This window comes from Eulemur rufifrons, chromosome 7 (assembly GCF_041146395.1).
Source record: "Eulemur rufifrons isolate Redbay chromosome 7, OSU_ERuf_1, whole genome shotgun sequence".
NCBI classification, from domain to species: domain Eukaryota; kingdom Metazoa; phylum Chordata; class Mammalia; order Primates; family Lemuridae; genus Eulemur; species Eulemur rufifrons.
This window is the reverse complement of record NC_090989.1, coordinates 223,039,033-223,055,635: the sequence shown is the minus strand read 5'-3', so window position 1 is coordinate 223,055,635 and position 16,603 is coordinate 223,039,033. Positions and strand designations below refer to the sequence as shown.

The window sequence follows — 16,603 nt, the reverse complement described above, 5'->3', positions numbered from 1 at the left end:
TTTTGTTGTTTTAAACTATTCAGTCCCAAGCAAAGCTTCAATGCAATTACTATCATCCCTTGGCATCTGTGGAGGATTGGTTCCAGGACCACCTGAAAATACCAAAATCAGAGAACGCTTAAGTCTCTGATATAAAATGGTGTATTATTTACATATAACCTATATATATCCTCCCATATACTTTAAATCATCTCTAGATTACTTATAATACCTAATACATAAATGCTTTGTAAATAGTGTTACACTATTGTTTAGAGAATAATGACAAGAAAAAAGTCTGCAGATGTTTAATACAGACACAATTTTTTCCAAATATTTTCAATCTGTCATTGGTTGAATCCACAGATACAGAACCCAGGGATATAGAGGGCCAACTGTACAAAGAATGTCATACAAGAACATTCTACCTGTTTCTCAGGTAAATACAACTTATGTTTAATTTCTCTGATGGGTTTTTCATAGGTGCTGATATTACTGATTATACTACCAATTAATTCTCAATGTATCTATTATTTTATAATAAAATAAGATCATATGCTAATATTTGTTCATCTTAAAATATCCTTCCTGTGGTAGGGCTGATTATTCATTTATTTTAGAGAACTTGAAGCCAACAAAAACAGAGTCCAGCTTTTACTGCTCACCTATTAATATTTAGATAGATTTAGTTCATAAATACCACAATACATTTTCTTTCCAACAGCAATGTACTATTTCTAAATTTGTATTTGATAAGGAAAATAACTTCCTTTTTAATGTAAATATTAAACAGTGATAAATACTTGCATTTTATAACCATTTTTAGGTAAGTAACTTAAGTGGAGCGCCTGACTATAACATTAGCATCATCTGGTACTTAGCAAAAGAAATGCAGATTCTCAGGCCTCAGCCCAGACCCACTGAATCAGAAACTCAGGTGGGCAAAGCAATCTGTGTTTTACAACAAGCCCTTCAGGTGATGCACATTAAAGTTTGAAAATGACTACTGCAAAGAATTTATTATATTAAGCTTAATTTCAATTTACTTAAGACCTCTTATTTACAACTGCCTATTTGTACTCCCATATATACCTATATATAAGAAGAGACAATCAAAATTTCCTTCAGAAAAGAGGGAGTCACCTTATAACTAACTTTTTATAAAATTTCTTAAATTATAGACACTCTCTTAATTCTTTATTTCAACAACCAAGTAGTATTTTGGGAAGACATATGAAACAATTTCATCAATGGTATGTGTGAATGCTTAAAGAGATCACCTGACAGAATAATTTAAAACAAAGCAAAATTTTAATATCAATTTAATAAACATTCCTGTGGGGAGGCTTGATCATTTGTAAGGGCAGGATATTGTTGTAAGCAAGTTTTTTAAAGATCACTTTAAAAAGATACTAAATATATGCAAAGTGTTTATATTATGGTGATCACATAACCTAGTTTTCAGGCATATTCTTTAGTTTTTACCAAATGTCTTTTTTCTGTTCTAGGGTTCCCTTCAGGATACATTACATTGGGTTGTTATACCTACTTTAGGCTCCTTGGTGGTCTTGACAGTTATGAGAATACTGGTCAGTATTTTGTACAATGTTTTTCTTATCATTAGATTGGGGATATGGGTTTGGGGGAAAAGACCACAGAGGTAAAGTGTCATTTTCATCGCATCCAATCAGCAGCACATAGCATCAACATGAATTATCACTGTTGATGTTGATCTAGATTACCTGGCTGACGGTTTTTTCACTACTTTTCCGAAGAATGTCATTATGATTTTCTGATTCAGTGCACAGCTTACTCTTAAGAAGTACAGAGCTATGCTCCACCTCCTTGAGGAGGGTTATCTAGGTAAATTAATGGGTACCATTTGTCTCGTCTCTTATTTATGTATTCATTCACCCATTCATTCCAGTGTGGACTCACAGATATCCATTTTATACTTTGGGATATAATACAACACTATGTTATTTATTTTGTTGTTCAAATCATTCCAGCTTTGGCCACTGGAAGCTCTTTCAGTTGGCTCCTGCATTCCTTTGACATATTTCCAACAGATTGTTTTTTAAGCAGTTTCTTACTTTCTGGCTCTACAAGATGCTCCAGGCTCATCTTGTACATTTTCTGCCCTGGTTCAAGAATCAGCCATTTCTAAAACCATTAGAGTGTTAGAAAAAACAATTTCATATGGTTCAAGCTACTATTATCTCAATGTTACAGATGAGGAAATTGAGTCTTGGAGGAATCCAGTAACTTGCTCAAGGTTTCCTAGCTCAAAGTGTCAGAACCAAACATCAAATCTGCATAAAATAAAGTTGCCAACTTAAATCAATAGGCTGGGAGTAAAGACATCAAAGAAACACCGGAGTTTTTGGTGTCTAGTTGTTCAAAGATGTTTTGCTTATTCTAAGTAGACAGACTGATGAAAAAAATAGGACATTATAATGAAGTCAACCTCTTTCATCAAGCAATTCACCAATTTTCAAAACAAATTCAAAGCAAAAAGTAGCAGTTTTTTTTTTTTTTATTACCAGCTGGAATTTTAAACCATGTGCATCACTCACTATAATCACAGGAGATGAGTTCAAAAACTTAGCCCTTACTTTTTTTCCCTAAGACTGCAACACCCACAAATTGAACTAGAGGTGTATTATATCATATTTTAACAGTTTAAAAAACACAGTCAGAATCACTCAAGACCTTCCAGATTACTGCAGAAGAAATAAACAATTAAACATAAAGTGCTGAGTATCTGATCTGCAAAGAGTTTACAGGGTTAGAGCAGTTTACTTCCAAAGTTTTGCTCAGAATGTACCCATGACTCTATGTCTTCATATGTCAATCAATCTTACCAATACTAATCAAGATTTACTAGAATACATATTCACAATAAATTTAAAAAAAAAAAAATCAAGATTCCCTTTCTACTTGTCTAACACAAAACTTTACTAATCATTTTACTACAATAATTTTCAAGATTAATAAATATCTGTAATAAATATCACTGAAGTTAGATTAATGGAGCAATTTCCCTTCATAAGACCAAATCACACATAATCAAAAAAGAGTTTCAAAAGAATCATGAAAAATTTGCCTAGTTCAAATCTTTCATTTCACAGGAAAAGAAACTAACTCTTGAGAAATTAAGGGTTTTGTGTACAATTAAATGCTAGTTAACTGATGAAAATGGACTAAGTTCCATGAATTGTAAGACTAGGTTTTTTTCTCTTATGCTGAACTGTCCTATAGAACATACAATGAATGTGTGTGTACATGTGTTACAGATATATATACACATATATGTACATATATACATTGTGCTAGTAAGAATTTTTTGCTGAAGGATTTCCAGTTCCTCTCTATTGATGAGGAATGTTAGAAAATGAATAAAAATGGCACTCCCACTTCCCTATTACCCTCATTTCTTTTTCACTGAATTTGATTTGTTTTCAGTGCCCAGTTTGCAAACTGCATATCCATTACGTGACAGGCACTACAGTTTGATACTAAGGAAACAAAGGGGGAAAAACACAGTCCCTACCCTCAAGAAAGCTCTCAATTATAAGTTCATAGTACCTTCCTAAAAGTCTCCTTTGCTGATTCTTCCTCATCTTGCAAACGCTAGAACAGTGCTGTCCAATAGAAATATAATGTGAGTCACAAATGTGAGCCATATATGTGATTTTAAATTTTCTAACAGCTATATTAAACACAAGTATAAATATATTTTATTTACTTCAATACATCCAAAATGCTATAATTTAAACAATCAGTATAAATTATTGAGATATTTCATTTTGGGGGCATTTAGTCTTCAAAATCTGATGTGTAGTTTACACTTACAGCACATCTCAATTGAGAAAGGTCACATTTCAAAGGCTCAACAGCCATGTGTGGCTAGTGGCTACTGTACTGGACTGTTCTACTCTAGGAAACTGGAGTGTCCCAGTGCTCAGTCTTCTCTAGCTCCACCAACTCTTTTGGGGAATCTCAAACAGCTTCAAGGCTTTCAAAACACATGCTAGTGATTCTGAAATTTTTATCTGGCCCAGACCTTTCCCCTGAACTTCAGATTAATATGCAACTACTTGTACATAAACCTAACATGCTCCAAACCAAATTCTTGACCTCTAACCAGCACCCCTTGCCCCCACCTAAATCTACTTCTCTTCCAGACATCCCCATTGCAGCAAATGGCAACTCCATCCTTTTAGTTGCTCTGGGTAAAAATCAGAGTAAAGCTTGACTACCTTCTTTTTCACCTCACACACTTTCCACTGCACTGTAGTGCATCTCAAATACGCCAACCAAGGCCTTACGGTCCAACCAATTATGCCATTGCCTGTTACTCCCCCATCCCTCAAAAAGAAAAATAAATACAACATGTATCCACAGTATACTATAACTCAACATGAGAATTTATGTTTCAGGCAAGAAAGTTGACGGAGAACAGACATAGATGTGCAAAAAGGGGCAAAGTGTATGTGTTACAATCTTCATGGAGATATTATAAAGAATAGGTAGAAGATGTAAGATGCCATGGATATACGGTTTATATTTCGTTTTCAAAAAGCTAACAACTCATGAGGTTTATATGTCTTCAGAAAGTGAACAAACTTCAGCTTATCACTGATGAAAATGACATACCTACCTCACATTCCATGCAGTGGTAAAGTCTGGGTTTAGAAGCAGCAGGGTGCATGTGACATCTATCAATTCTAGAATAAAGAGAAGCCATATTAAAAACAAGCAGTCCTACCCTTTAAAGCCCAGCTTCTCTTTCTTTTAAGGCTCTCTCTGTAGCACATTATACTAACATATGTCACATCATATTAATTACAATAATAAGTACCTTGTTCTAAACTGTCAGGGAAGTGAAAATTATCCCCAAGACTTTCTCCTACTTATGGTAAGTATAACTCTTCTGGAAGTCAACAGTGAAACAATTTTACAACATACCTATAAAAATAATCTAATTAATCTCTTCATTCTTTTACCAGTTTTTGACACTGCTTTAATATTTACCAAGGAAAAGAAACACAATTTCTATGCCACTATTCATTTCATTCCACAAATATCTTAAGTATTTACTATGTGTGCATATTTCAAAAGAAAAAACCATTCATAATCCAACCCACTCAACATAATTCATGTACATTCTCCTACAAAAATCTTTTCTTGCACATATTTTACATGTGGCTTTAGCAATGATAAATGTACAATTTTGTTCTGTTTTTCACTATTATTTTATATGCATTCTCTTATATTGCTACAGTATGTATTTTTAACAGTTGCATAACAATCCCTTACTTTTATATACTATCATTTATCTTATTCTTTTTTTTACTGTTAAGATAATAATGCTATAAACATTTTTAAACAGACTTTTTGTCTTATAGATTATTTTCTTAAGATATATTTCCCAAAGTAGAAACACTATGTCAAAAACAATATAAAAATCAGCATGGTCCCTACTAAGCATTTCCAAATTGTCCTCCAAAGGGACTGTATCTATTTACACTACCAAGAATAACATGAGTGTACTTATGTCCTTATAACTGTCCTCTATAATTACACTTAAAAAATGAGTGTGGCAGATAAAAAAATTATATTTTGTTTCTATTTTAATTTATATCTTAATTTACATTTACTAATATGAACATTTTTCCATTGTTGTATACTACTTATAGTTCATCTTATAAAAAGGCTATTCATATTCATTAGCTATTTATCATGGTCTTGACAGAATTCTAATATATTTAAATAAACTGCATAAGTCTGTATTTAAAAGAACAAAATCAGTAAAATTTACACATATTTTCTTTGTTTTACTAAAATTAAAAAGAGAATTTGAAGATTATCAATCTAGAGGCATAATACTAAATTAAGGCAACATTACTAAGCTCATATTAAATGCCAAGTAAATAAAAGAATGAAGACAATCATTACTACTGTGTACTGGGCATGGTATTAAGTACTTTATTTACATTATTTCATTGAATTCTCATCATCACAGTCCAAAATATTCTTATTCCACTTTACAGATAGGGAAACTAAGATTTATAGAGTTTAAGCAATTTGTCCATAGTCACCCAATTAGCATGACGCACAGTCAACATCTGGCTGCTTTTAACAAATCAATTATACTACAGTTGAAGTATCTGTCTATAATAAATAACTGGGACATTTTCGGTGTTTAAGTAAAAGATAAACTTTTAAAATCTAAGAACACACGAAAATACATCCTATAGTCATTTTTAAACGCTCTAGTTCACAACAAAATCAATTATTCTACGCTCACCATCTTAATAAGATATAAACATTAATTTTGAACTCATGATTTCATTACCACTGAATATACTGTAATATTTACTAAATGAGCAACAAACAGCTGGATCAACATACATTTATTTTTGACCTCCATCCTACTCATTACAAGCCATTACATGTATAAACACAATCTGCCCATAAAGAATAATCTAATTGACCTCTTCATTCTCTTGCTTTTAGTAGTTTTTGGCACTAATTTAATACTTACCAAGAAAAATAAATATAATGTTCTATATCACTATTAACTCCACAAATATTCCAAGAATTGACTATGGGCAAAGATCAAACTAGGCCCTTAGGACTGAGAGAATGGATATAATGACAAATAAGACCTGATTTTGCCCTCTAATTTGGAGAGAACATACAAACAAATAATTATAGAAGGCAAAATTAAATAATTATGATGTAGAAGCATATACTACATTTTGGGACCCACCCTTACAGCTGCAATTAATTGTTGCTGGAGTACCCCTGGAAGACTGTAAGTGAATAAAGCTGTAAAGGTGTTGCCTTACCATACTGGAAAAAGTTAAACAAAGATAAAGAGGCATGGGACTTCACACACTGTCTGCTCTCTGAGAGGTTATGATTACCAGAGTATCACTACAGCACAGGGTGCTGGGAACATGAGCCAGGAAATGAGGCCTTCTGGAACCTGGTCCCAATCTCCTTATCAGCTGAGCCATCCATTACTTTCTTTCACATGCTACGTTCCACCCCAACCAAACCCCACCATCTTCTGAACACACTTTTTACCTGCCTACCTTCTCTTCTCTGAACATAACTCAAGACTTACCTACTTGCTATTCTTTCTGCCAGAAATGTCTTCCCATCTCTGAATACTAAAAAATATATAATTTTTTTTTATTTCTCAAGAGCTCTTAAATACCTTTCTCCATAAAAGCTACCCTGACCTACCAAACTGGAAAAAATTTTTCATTTTAACTTTATACAATCTTTATGAGTATCTTACTTGGTTACTTATATAAATATTATCCTCTTATTCAGATCATAAATTCTTTGGAAGCAGGTCTTCCCTAATACATCTTCAAATTATTTACCCACTTAATAAGTTTTGTGAGCATCTTCAACAAGCCAGGTACTGAGCTGGCTGAAGATGAATAAGATTTGGTCCCTTCCCAAAAGCAGCTCCAAGGAGTCATAAGAGCATATGCCTTCCTTAGAACCACACCACGTGGGTTTGAATCCCAGCTTCTCCACCTACTACTCACAGGTACCTCTTGGGACCTCAGTCTCCTCACCTGTAAAATGGGGATGGTAACATCAACCTCACAGTGTTGTGAGCTACTGCGACTTACCAGCCAAGAGATGAATATTTTTAACATCAATTAATCAAAGAAGTTGAAATAATGAGGCAGTTGTTCCTACAGCAAAACCATCTAAATTTCTAAACTTGTAAAATAAATGGCAATAACAAAAAAACCACCTAGTAGTCAAGTAGTTATATGGAAAAGTTTATGTATGATGGGAAAGCCTCTGGAATTTCTTCTGACATCTACAATTTTTCAAAATGCCATTATACTACCTAGGTAAATTGGTACTTAGTCCTTTGGGCTCTCCCTTTCCACATTAAAGAAAATGTGTGTGATCAATGGCAGGTGCTATTCGTTTGTACTTCTAACACAACTCTCCTCCCTGCCGCCGTAAGTGAAGACAAGTTTATCCTCCATGAGAAGACTTCTGTACAGCAGCACAAGACAAAAACTAACAAAATACCTAAGCCTCGCTTTTCATTTTGTGGCTGTGTGAAGAGAGAGGAAGGCTGATCAAAGTAATGCTTCCTTTACCGGTGGGTCTCCCCCAGAAGGGCAATAGTAGTTGCTGGGTTTAGAGGCCAGCTCCACCATTTATGGGAGTTCTTGGGAAAATCACTTAATCTCTCTGTTCCTAGTGTCCTCTTCATATGTAAAATGGAGCTATCATAGGGGTATTAGATGATTAAAACCCCTGGAGTGTTAGGACAGAATCTGACATACAGTAAGCACTGAATGGTAATTCCTGTTACAAAGCCTGTATCTCTTAGCCATCAGTGGTGCCCAGTAACACATACAACCATGGGCCCTCTCTCCTCTCTGACAAACTGCTGAATCTTCCTGACTCAAGCCCAGACAGGGTCTCCTTCAGGAAACACTCCAGTCAGCTATAAGAACTGAGAGTGAAGTGGAATGTCAGAAAAAGGAAAGGACAAGGAACTAGGTTAGAAATAACTTGACATAACTAAAGAACGAGATCCTCACAACAACCCCCTGAAGTATTGATTAGTATTCCCTTATTTTGGTGTGGAAATAGGAACAAAGAGGTTAACTAATTTGCCAAACGTCACTATTAAATGACTTCAGTGTGCTGATGAGCTGAATTTGAATCCAGGTCTGTTGTCCTGCAAAGCAGATGCTCTTTCCATTCTAGCACACTGTGGGCAAATACTTTGCCTCTACAGCTCTGGACCAAATCAAAGACTTAAAGATAAACACGTACAATCAATAGTTGATTGTAACTATTTCACTCTCTAAATTTCATCAACTATATACCACTTCCCCTGCAGTTTCACCCCAAAGACATGCACAATCCCTACAGTCTCTTGAAATTAAACAAGTCTCTCTCCAAACACCAGAGCATATGCCAGGCAAATAAATTTTCCTTTGTTACGTATACTCTAATGTGTGACTAACCCATCAGCACATCATAAGGAGAAAATGAATCAGGGCACATTATACGTAGGAAATTAGCTAAATACCAACTATAACAAGGAGAGGATATAAAGATGCTACAGGAGTCAGAAAAAAATCAATATGCATTCATCGGCATACTGCATTCTAGAAAGAGCCCAAGGCCAGCAGGTACCCTGGTAATGGTCACTAAGTTTGACAACAGTCTCTGACAGAGAAAGGTTTTCATGAAAATAGAAATAAATCCAAGGTCAACTTGCACCAATTAATCTCTTTCTCCAAAATACATTCAGGATACCACAAGGAGAGAGGCTTGAGGTAAAGCTACATGGTAAACACCAAGAGGCCTTGTTTATTATAGTACACAGTCACTGAATCAATAGCTAAACCAAGCTAAAAACTCTTGCTTAACTCTTGTTACTTACCTGAAAAATGTCTGTTGAACATGTAAAGATGCTGAATAAACAAAGAAAGACAAGCCATAATCCCTGTTTCTAATAAACTCACAATTCAGCCAAGAAAAAGTTTTTAAATAATCAACTATGATACAGTGTGATGTGTTATTATTATGCAGTCTGAATAAAGGACTCCCATAAGAGAGCAGAGAATAATTATTGCTTCCTGAAGCAGTCAAAAAGGCTTCATAGTGTTGAATGCGTGCGCGGGGAACCACACCAATGATGACAACGTAAGACATGAGCCTGGCCTCAGCAAGGGCATGGAAGTAAGGCAGTAGTAAACAGCAAAGTCAAATAATGAAACAATACAGGTTATGGCTGGAATGAACACATATCAAATGGCTGCAAACACAAATACTTTTAGGGTTCAAGTGAACGTCAAAAAAGCAGCAAAGCAAACCTGATGAGAAGTTGCAACTGACACTCTGCCTCAGTGTCTGAAGGGTGGGAAGAGGTTGTGATAAACTGGAACAGACTTGCCCAGTTCAGAAAAGTAGAAGCTACAAGCCCTGGCTAACTGTTACCATGCAGAAAGCTGTGCACCTAAGCTGCCTGATTTTTCAAATGAAGACAGACTTCCAGATTTTCATCCTGATTTTAAACATTCATCCAACTAATTAAAAACATTTTTAAAAACATTGTATAAGCCACAACAAAATGTATCTGTAGACAAGCTTCAGCCTGGGGGCTGAGAATCTGCAACCTCTGATGCTGAATATAAAATGGAGAAAAGGCTGGTGATGGAGGCTGGGGACAGATTGTGAAGGGCCCTGAATACCATGCTAGGGAATCTGAACTCTACACTGACCCCACAGGCATCATGAAATAGGATGAACAGACACATATTTCAGAAAAGCATCTCTCAAACTGTTTTTAAAAAAATGTTGTTGGGAAGTGTTTGAAATGATTGGCTAGTGACATGATGGACACGGATCACAAAAGAACCTGGAAATGGGATGGACGAGTTATGAGGTAATAACATTTGTCCAGATGAGAAATAATGAAGGTGTGGCCGGACAAAAAAATGGAGAGCAGAAGACAGCTTTTAAAGAGAGAGCTCAGTTATTCACTGAGTGGATATAATGAGAAAGAGGGAAGAGCAAAAAAGGACGGCAGGAGAGCACACTTGAAAAGAGAGAGAATGTGGGAGAGAGTTCTGCCCAGTCAGTAGTCCAACGCTGTGGTCTTCTCTCTTGCTTTCTCTGTATCTGTCATGGATTTCTCAAAAATCAGAATTATAGTATCATTCCTTTCCTAAACCAAATATGGCTATCAGTGTAATAAACTTTTAAAAAATATCAAATCTCTAACCAAACAGGGACGCTATCACTTCTCGGCCTTTTGGCTAAGACCAAGTGTAAACAGGGATGCTTTCCAATCATCTAAGGAATTCAGCAGGTTAATCAGAACTTGAATTCAGTTTCATTATGGGGGGAAAAAAAATCTATGCTAGGAGTAGAGGTCACAGAAATTCTTAACAGAATTCAGTTACAGAATCTTAGATTACTGGGATTCTGGCATGATCAATCACACAGACACTGACATTCTGAAACTGTCCTATACTATAAATTGTCAGCTTTCTTCATTTGGCTCTTCTTATATGTATAATATTTTCTACAAAAATGGTTTCAAAGGTATAGTATTTTCATGAAATAAGTGCTTTTTCCTAGTATTTTTGAAATGTTTTTCTTAGCAAGATTCGCCTCTATGCTCTAATTGCTTCATTTCATAAGTTTGGCAGAATTATATTAGTCAGCATTTTCAGGTATCTTTTTCTGTCAAACCAAAAATTCACTACCTTATTTTTACTGATAATATGATATGCAACCTGAATAGTATGTGACACCACACTAAACTATGCTCTCCCCAACCCCTTTCCAAAAAGTGAAATTGAAAACTGCTTCCATGAGGATATAGGTTAGGATAAACTCAAAAGCTGCTTCTGTACACATGCACAGTTGCATGAGAATTCAAAGTTTAGATGCCAGCTATCTGTCAGTGAGCTTAACTAATTTCATCTTTTGCCTGGGTCTTCCTGGGCCTATTAAGACTAAAAGTACATGGTGAGGAGACACAGCAAAGCCTGTAGGTAGTACAGTGCCCAGGAGGACAAGAAACAGAGAAATGGAGAAAAGAACTTGGAAGGCCACAGAAAGGTAGGCTGAGAGCTAGCATACACGAATGGGCAACTATAGCCTTGAACATTTTAAAATTCTTGTTTCTTCTCTACAAGATAATCATTCTAACTCCCTGTTAAAGTTAGTTATGCATTGGCTCATTATACATTTCTGTGCACCAGAACATAAACAATACAGATTTGGCAAAATATAACTTGATAAATTCGTATGTTGTTAACCTTTTACCTCAGTGTTACTGAAACCTATGACACAGTGGTAGAACAGAGAATTAAAGAGGGTCTAACAACAGATAAATACCCTTACCTTTATGTTTATGCCTAAACTTATGCCTTAAAGTTTATGCCATAAACTTAGGCATAGCCTTCTATTAGTAATTAAGAAATATATATCAGAGGACTGAGTGTAACAATCACATGCAGAAAACAGAAATCACTGCTCATTAAATTTTAAAATCAGACTCCTTTTCTATGGTCAAAACAGGGAAAAGTGCTATTATGATAGTATGTTAAGGATAGTGCTGAGAGAAATTAAAGGAAATCAGTATGTCATACCTTTGGCAACACTCTTCCCCACAGCTCCCACCCCGAAAGAGATTGTCACTCAATTGTAAGACGCTTGAATAAAGGGACCATGTATTATTCATCTTTTTATCCCCCACAGTACTCAGAACAGCTTCTGGTATGAGCAGGCCCTTGGTAATGGCTACCAAACTGGCAATTAAAATTCTCTAGGAAACAAAGTTCTCATTCAAAATCAGCCCCTGGGCATACTGAGCACTTTGGAAGGTACTGCTATATGTGGGAAGGGGAAGAAGCTCTACAAAAACAGTAGAGGACATAGTCTTACATGAGTACTCTCCCAAAAAGTGAGACCTGAGGTGAGCCTAAAATGATAAACAGAATCTGTGCACACAGAGGTGGAACACTAAGAAAAGAAATGAGGTAGAATGATTAAGGATTGTCTGATGCAGTAAAGAACGGTCTCAGGAATGAAGAAATGAATGCTGGGGTGGATTTCTTTTGCTCATTTCAGCACAGGAACAGGACACAGAGAGCCAGAGTTCAACTGGGATTCACAGTGCAATGGCACATTCGTAAATCATGCGGTTCACAGTACGGCTACCACCATCATGCCTCTGTTACCTCATTTGGACTGCTGCAAAAATGAGTTCTATTGGTCATATAATACTAAAGGACTAGAAATCAGAGACTGAGCCCATAGGGAATAGAGTATTCTTCAGTGACATTTAAACTTTTTTTTTTTTTTTTTTTTAAGCCATAGGATGTTTCTTCAAATAAAATCTTACAATGACCCCAACACAAACAGATAAAATCAGAACTGTTCTGGTTGCAGGAGGTGGCCTAGAATCCTGCTTGAGGCATTTCCATATAATTACTATGGATGTAAAATTTGAAAACTACAGGTCTAGTCCAAACACCTCACTTGACAGAGACGTTAACCACCTACCCAGAGAGTGAATGGAAGAATCAGAACTAAAATCCAGGAATGCCAACACCCAAACAAGGGCTCTTCCTACTGTATCCCATGTTGCTCCTAAAAACCAAAGGAAGAAGAGACTGTTCACACTTACCATCTCTGTTCACACTTACCATCTCTGTTCAGCCATTGTTTTCTCGTTCTGTACAAAAGGAGCTTGTTGTGGACATATGGTAAAAGGAACTTGACACACCAGCTCTCCACACCAAGTTTGTTTTCAACCAGGACTATGGGACTCCGGTTATACCTAGCTTCAGGACATGGGATCAGGCCAATTTCATCTCTTAAAATGTAAAACAAACAATGAAAAAAAGAATTAAAGATAAGAATACTAGCTTTTTCAAAAATTTTCTAATCCACAGAATATTTTTAAAAAACCCATAGATTTCCTTTCCTTAAAAATATTTACTTTACTTACTGGATTGGTAAAACTTAAAAAAACAAAAAACTAGTTTGTTAACGCTGGCAAGACCATGGGAAAACCAGTAGTATGCTGTACTCTCCATTGATGGGAGTGAAAACTGGTCTTATCTTTGGACGGCAATTCAAAAATGTCTTTCAAAATTTTAAATGCACATACCCTTTCATCCAGCAATTCAAGTGCTCAGAAATGGTCCCATGCCAAAATATATGAATAAGATGTTCACTGTCACAGTGCAACAAAACTGGAAATAATCTGGTAAAATAAACATGGCCCATTCATGTGATCGAGCTGTTAAAAAATACGAGGTGGATCTGCATATGATGGTATGAAAAGCTCACTAAGTTATATTAAATGAAAAAAAAAAAAGCAAAATGCTGAACACAGTGTATAGCACAAAGCCTTCTATGTAATTTCTTTACAAGATATATAGATGCATTTAAAAATTTTAGAGGGATAACAAGAAATTTTTGAACAGAGAAAGGTGTTGAGGAAGGATTTTATCTTATAGTTTAAATTGTCTAATCACTTGTACATATTATTTCTATTTTTAAAAAATGTCAACAAATGTGTTTATGCTTCCCTGCTAATAAATCTATGTGGAGAAGAAACAAATTAACAACAAAAGTTATCTTAGTGAAATCTTAGGCCATTTTTTTCTTCTTTATACTTTACTAAATTAAAAAAGCTACTCTAATCAATGTTAAAAAACACAAATTACATTTCAGATTTTGATCGTTTTCATCTGGGGTAGCATCTATATCCCTCAATCCACATCAATTTGAGCCAATTTACGTTACAGGCAGAGATTTAATAAACACTACGTAGGGCATTTAACTTACATAGTAAATGAACCAACAAACATAAAAATGTTTTTACAAAACCTACACACACATTTCAACTATAAAGGAAGTTATAACTCTCGTACACATGAAGCATACTTTCCCAAACAGAATGTCCTCTGTTGAATGAGTAACAAGAAATCTTTTAACAAGAGTAGGTGAAATAACATTTTTAGAGTGTCAATATAGATTTTTTAAATATGTCTTTAGAAAACAGAATAAAGAACTGTTTTTCAGAGTTTGTGTGTGACTTTATCTGTTATGTCCCTGGATTCCCTTGCCAAAAAGATAGTAGTCTGACAGATGGAAAAAAGGGGAAAACTGTTCAATCACAGGTTATAAGAAATACCCCTTTTTTGGGGGCGGCGGGGGCGGTTAGGCCACTATCACAAATTAGTAGCACCTGTGGATCTAAAATAAATTCCCTCCTGAAAACTCTAAACTGGATATCTCAGAGATAACTTACTTTCTACTGATCACTTCTTTAGTGACATAGGGATATATCAATAAACAAGGGTATCCCAGGGATTGCAAGTTACTAACAATTCTTTCAAGATAATTTAATTCTCAAGTATATTTTGGGACCTATGGCTTTTTGTCCTGACAACTGGTTCAGCTGACTCCAAGGTGTTCCAATATACCATGTCAATACTATCACACATTGTCTGAGTACCTATTAGCACAATGCACTGGGTACTCTGTTAGGTTCTCACACAAAAATAAATAAAGCCATCTCAGATTTTGAAGAGCTAAACAGATTTACTGGGGAGTTGTGTCAATATCTATAATATTGACACAATATTATAATATTATATATAATAAAATGTCATTTTACCATTCCAGTAATACAGTTCTGTAGGAAAAATCAGGACAATGCTGAGAGAGCACCCGAGGTCAATGCCTAGTATTTCAAAATATGATTTTTGTATTTATAGTTGGTAATATTAACCTGAAATCTATCTAATTCACTATTAGAAAAACTAGCCACATCTAACTATACTTGACTAATACATGACCGAATCTCTGGTATTTTCTGGGGTTCTTATTTTACTATCTAAAGAACATTTACAAAATAAACAAAAATTAGTTTAAAAAAAAACACTCAATGTAATTATTTCAGGAAATTCTGTTCTCTGAGATCTACTAACCACTTACAACACTTCAACGAAATGCAAGAGTCAATAATATAAACATTATAGTAACAAGAATAAAAGAATCCTAGGTTCTGGATATATTTTGTTTTTCGGAGGGATTTTTTTTAACTTAAATTCACAATGTAAAAACCTGTCCTGCTCACTAGCTAAATCAGAATTAAAATGCCCGACTAATAATTTGGTACCCTAAATTACAACAAAGAGCCATCTGCACAATTAAAAAACATATTGCTTTGGTTGGCTACCATTCTTTCAAGAAATACTCTTAAAAAACAAGAATGATGGATATAGAAGGTGCTCGATAACTGCTTACTGAAAGGCTGACTATCCTTGCACTTCACTGGTAATATGCAAATAGTTTTCAAAGGCTATTACTCCTCAATCCTCCAAAAGAACATTATCTCTGATTTTCTTTTAATGCAGTATACTGAAAACAGCATGGGTCCAAGTCTTGGATGGATGTGGAGATACATGGATATATACGTGTGGGGGGTGTGTGTGTATGTATATATAAATATCTTGTGTCATTTTGGCCTCTAACGGACCTCAGCTTCCTCATCTGTAAAATGTTGGAATTGCATTATATCTCCAGTAAGGGAAAAGAGCTAGATCTTCTACAACTTTCAAACTTTATGACTGAGAAACCTGGCAGCTATGTTCATGTAAGAAGAATGAAAACAGTCATAAAAGAGAATATAAAGCACTGTGGGGGGGGCGGGGGAACACAGGAAAATAAAGGTAGTAAGATGTAGAAACAAAAGCACTTGATACGAAGTCCAGAGTTCTCCAGTAGTTGGTCTCCATTCTACCACTGACAGTCAATGTGAAGTTGGCAAGTCACTTGCAATCAGTATCCTCATCTGAAACACAGGAATAATAATACCCGCTCTGCTTGTTATGAAACCAAATAATGCAATGTGAAGAATGTGGTAAACTCAAAAGTGCTAGGCAAAGATGAAGTATATCATTATCAGTTCATTTAAGAACCTGAGATCAGCCACTAAAATTCCTTAGTTAATAGATAACAGAAGCACAGGCAAAGAATATTAAGCCTTTGTCAAGTTATGTAACCCTAAGATACAGAG

At 35.3% G+C, this 16,603-nt stretch overlaps 1 protein-coding gene across 3 annotated transcripts in view; it reads right to left on the bottom strand.

Annotated features, from left to right (window-relative positions):
• PTAR1 (protein prenyltransferase alpha subunit repeat containing 1) overlaps window positions 1-16,603 on the bottom strand; it is a 38,336-nt gene that overhangs the window by 15,504 nt on the left and 6,229 nt on the right. For all 3 annotated transcript variants that reach the window (XM_069474130.1, XM_069474131.1, XM_069474133.1), the window contains exons 2-3: window positions 13,215-13,384; window positions 4,643-4,709 (exon numbers count right to left, since the gene is read on the bottom strand). In XM_069474130.1, the coding sequence (XP_069330231.1) occupies window positions 4,643-4,709; window positions 13,215-13,384 (237 nt within the window). The remainder of the gene's footprint in view (window positions 1-4,642; window positions 4,710-13,214; window positions 13,385-16,603) is intronic.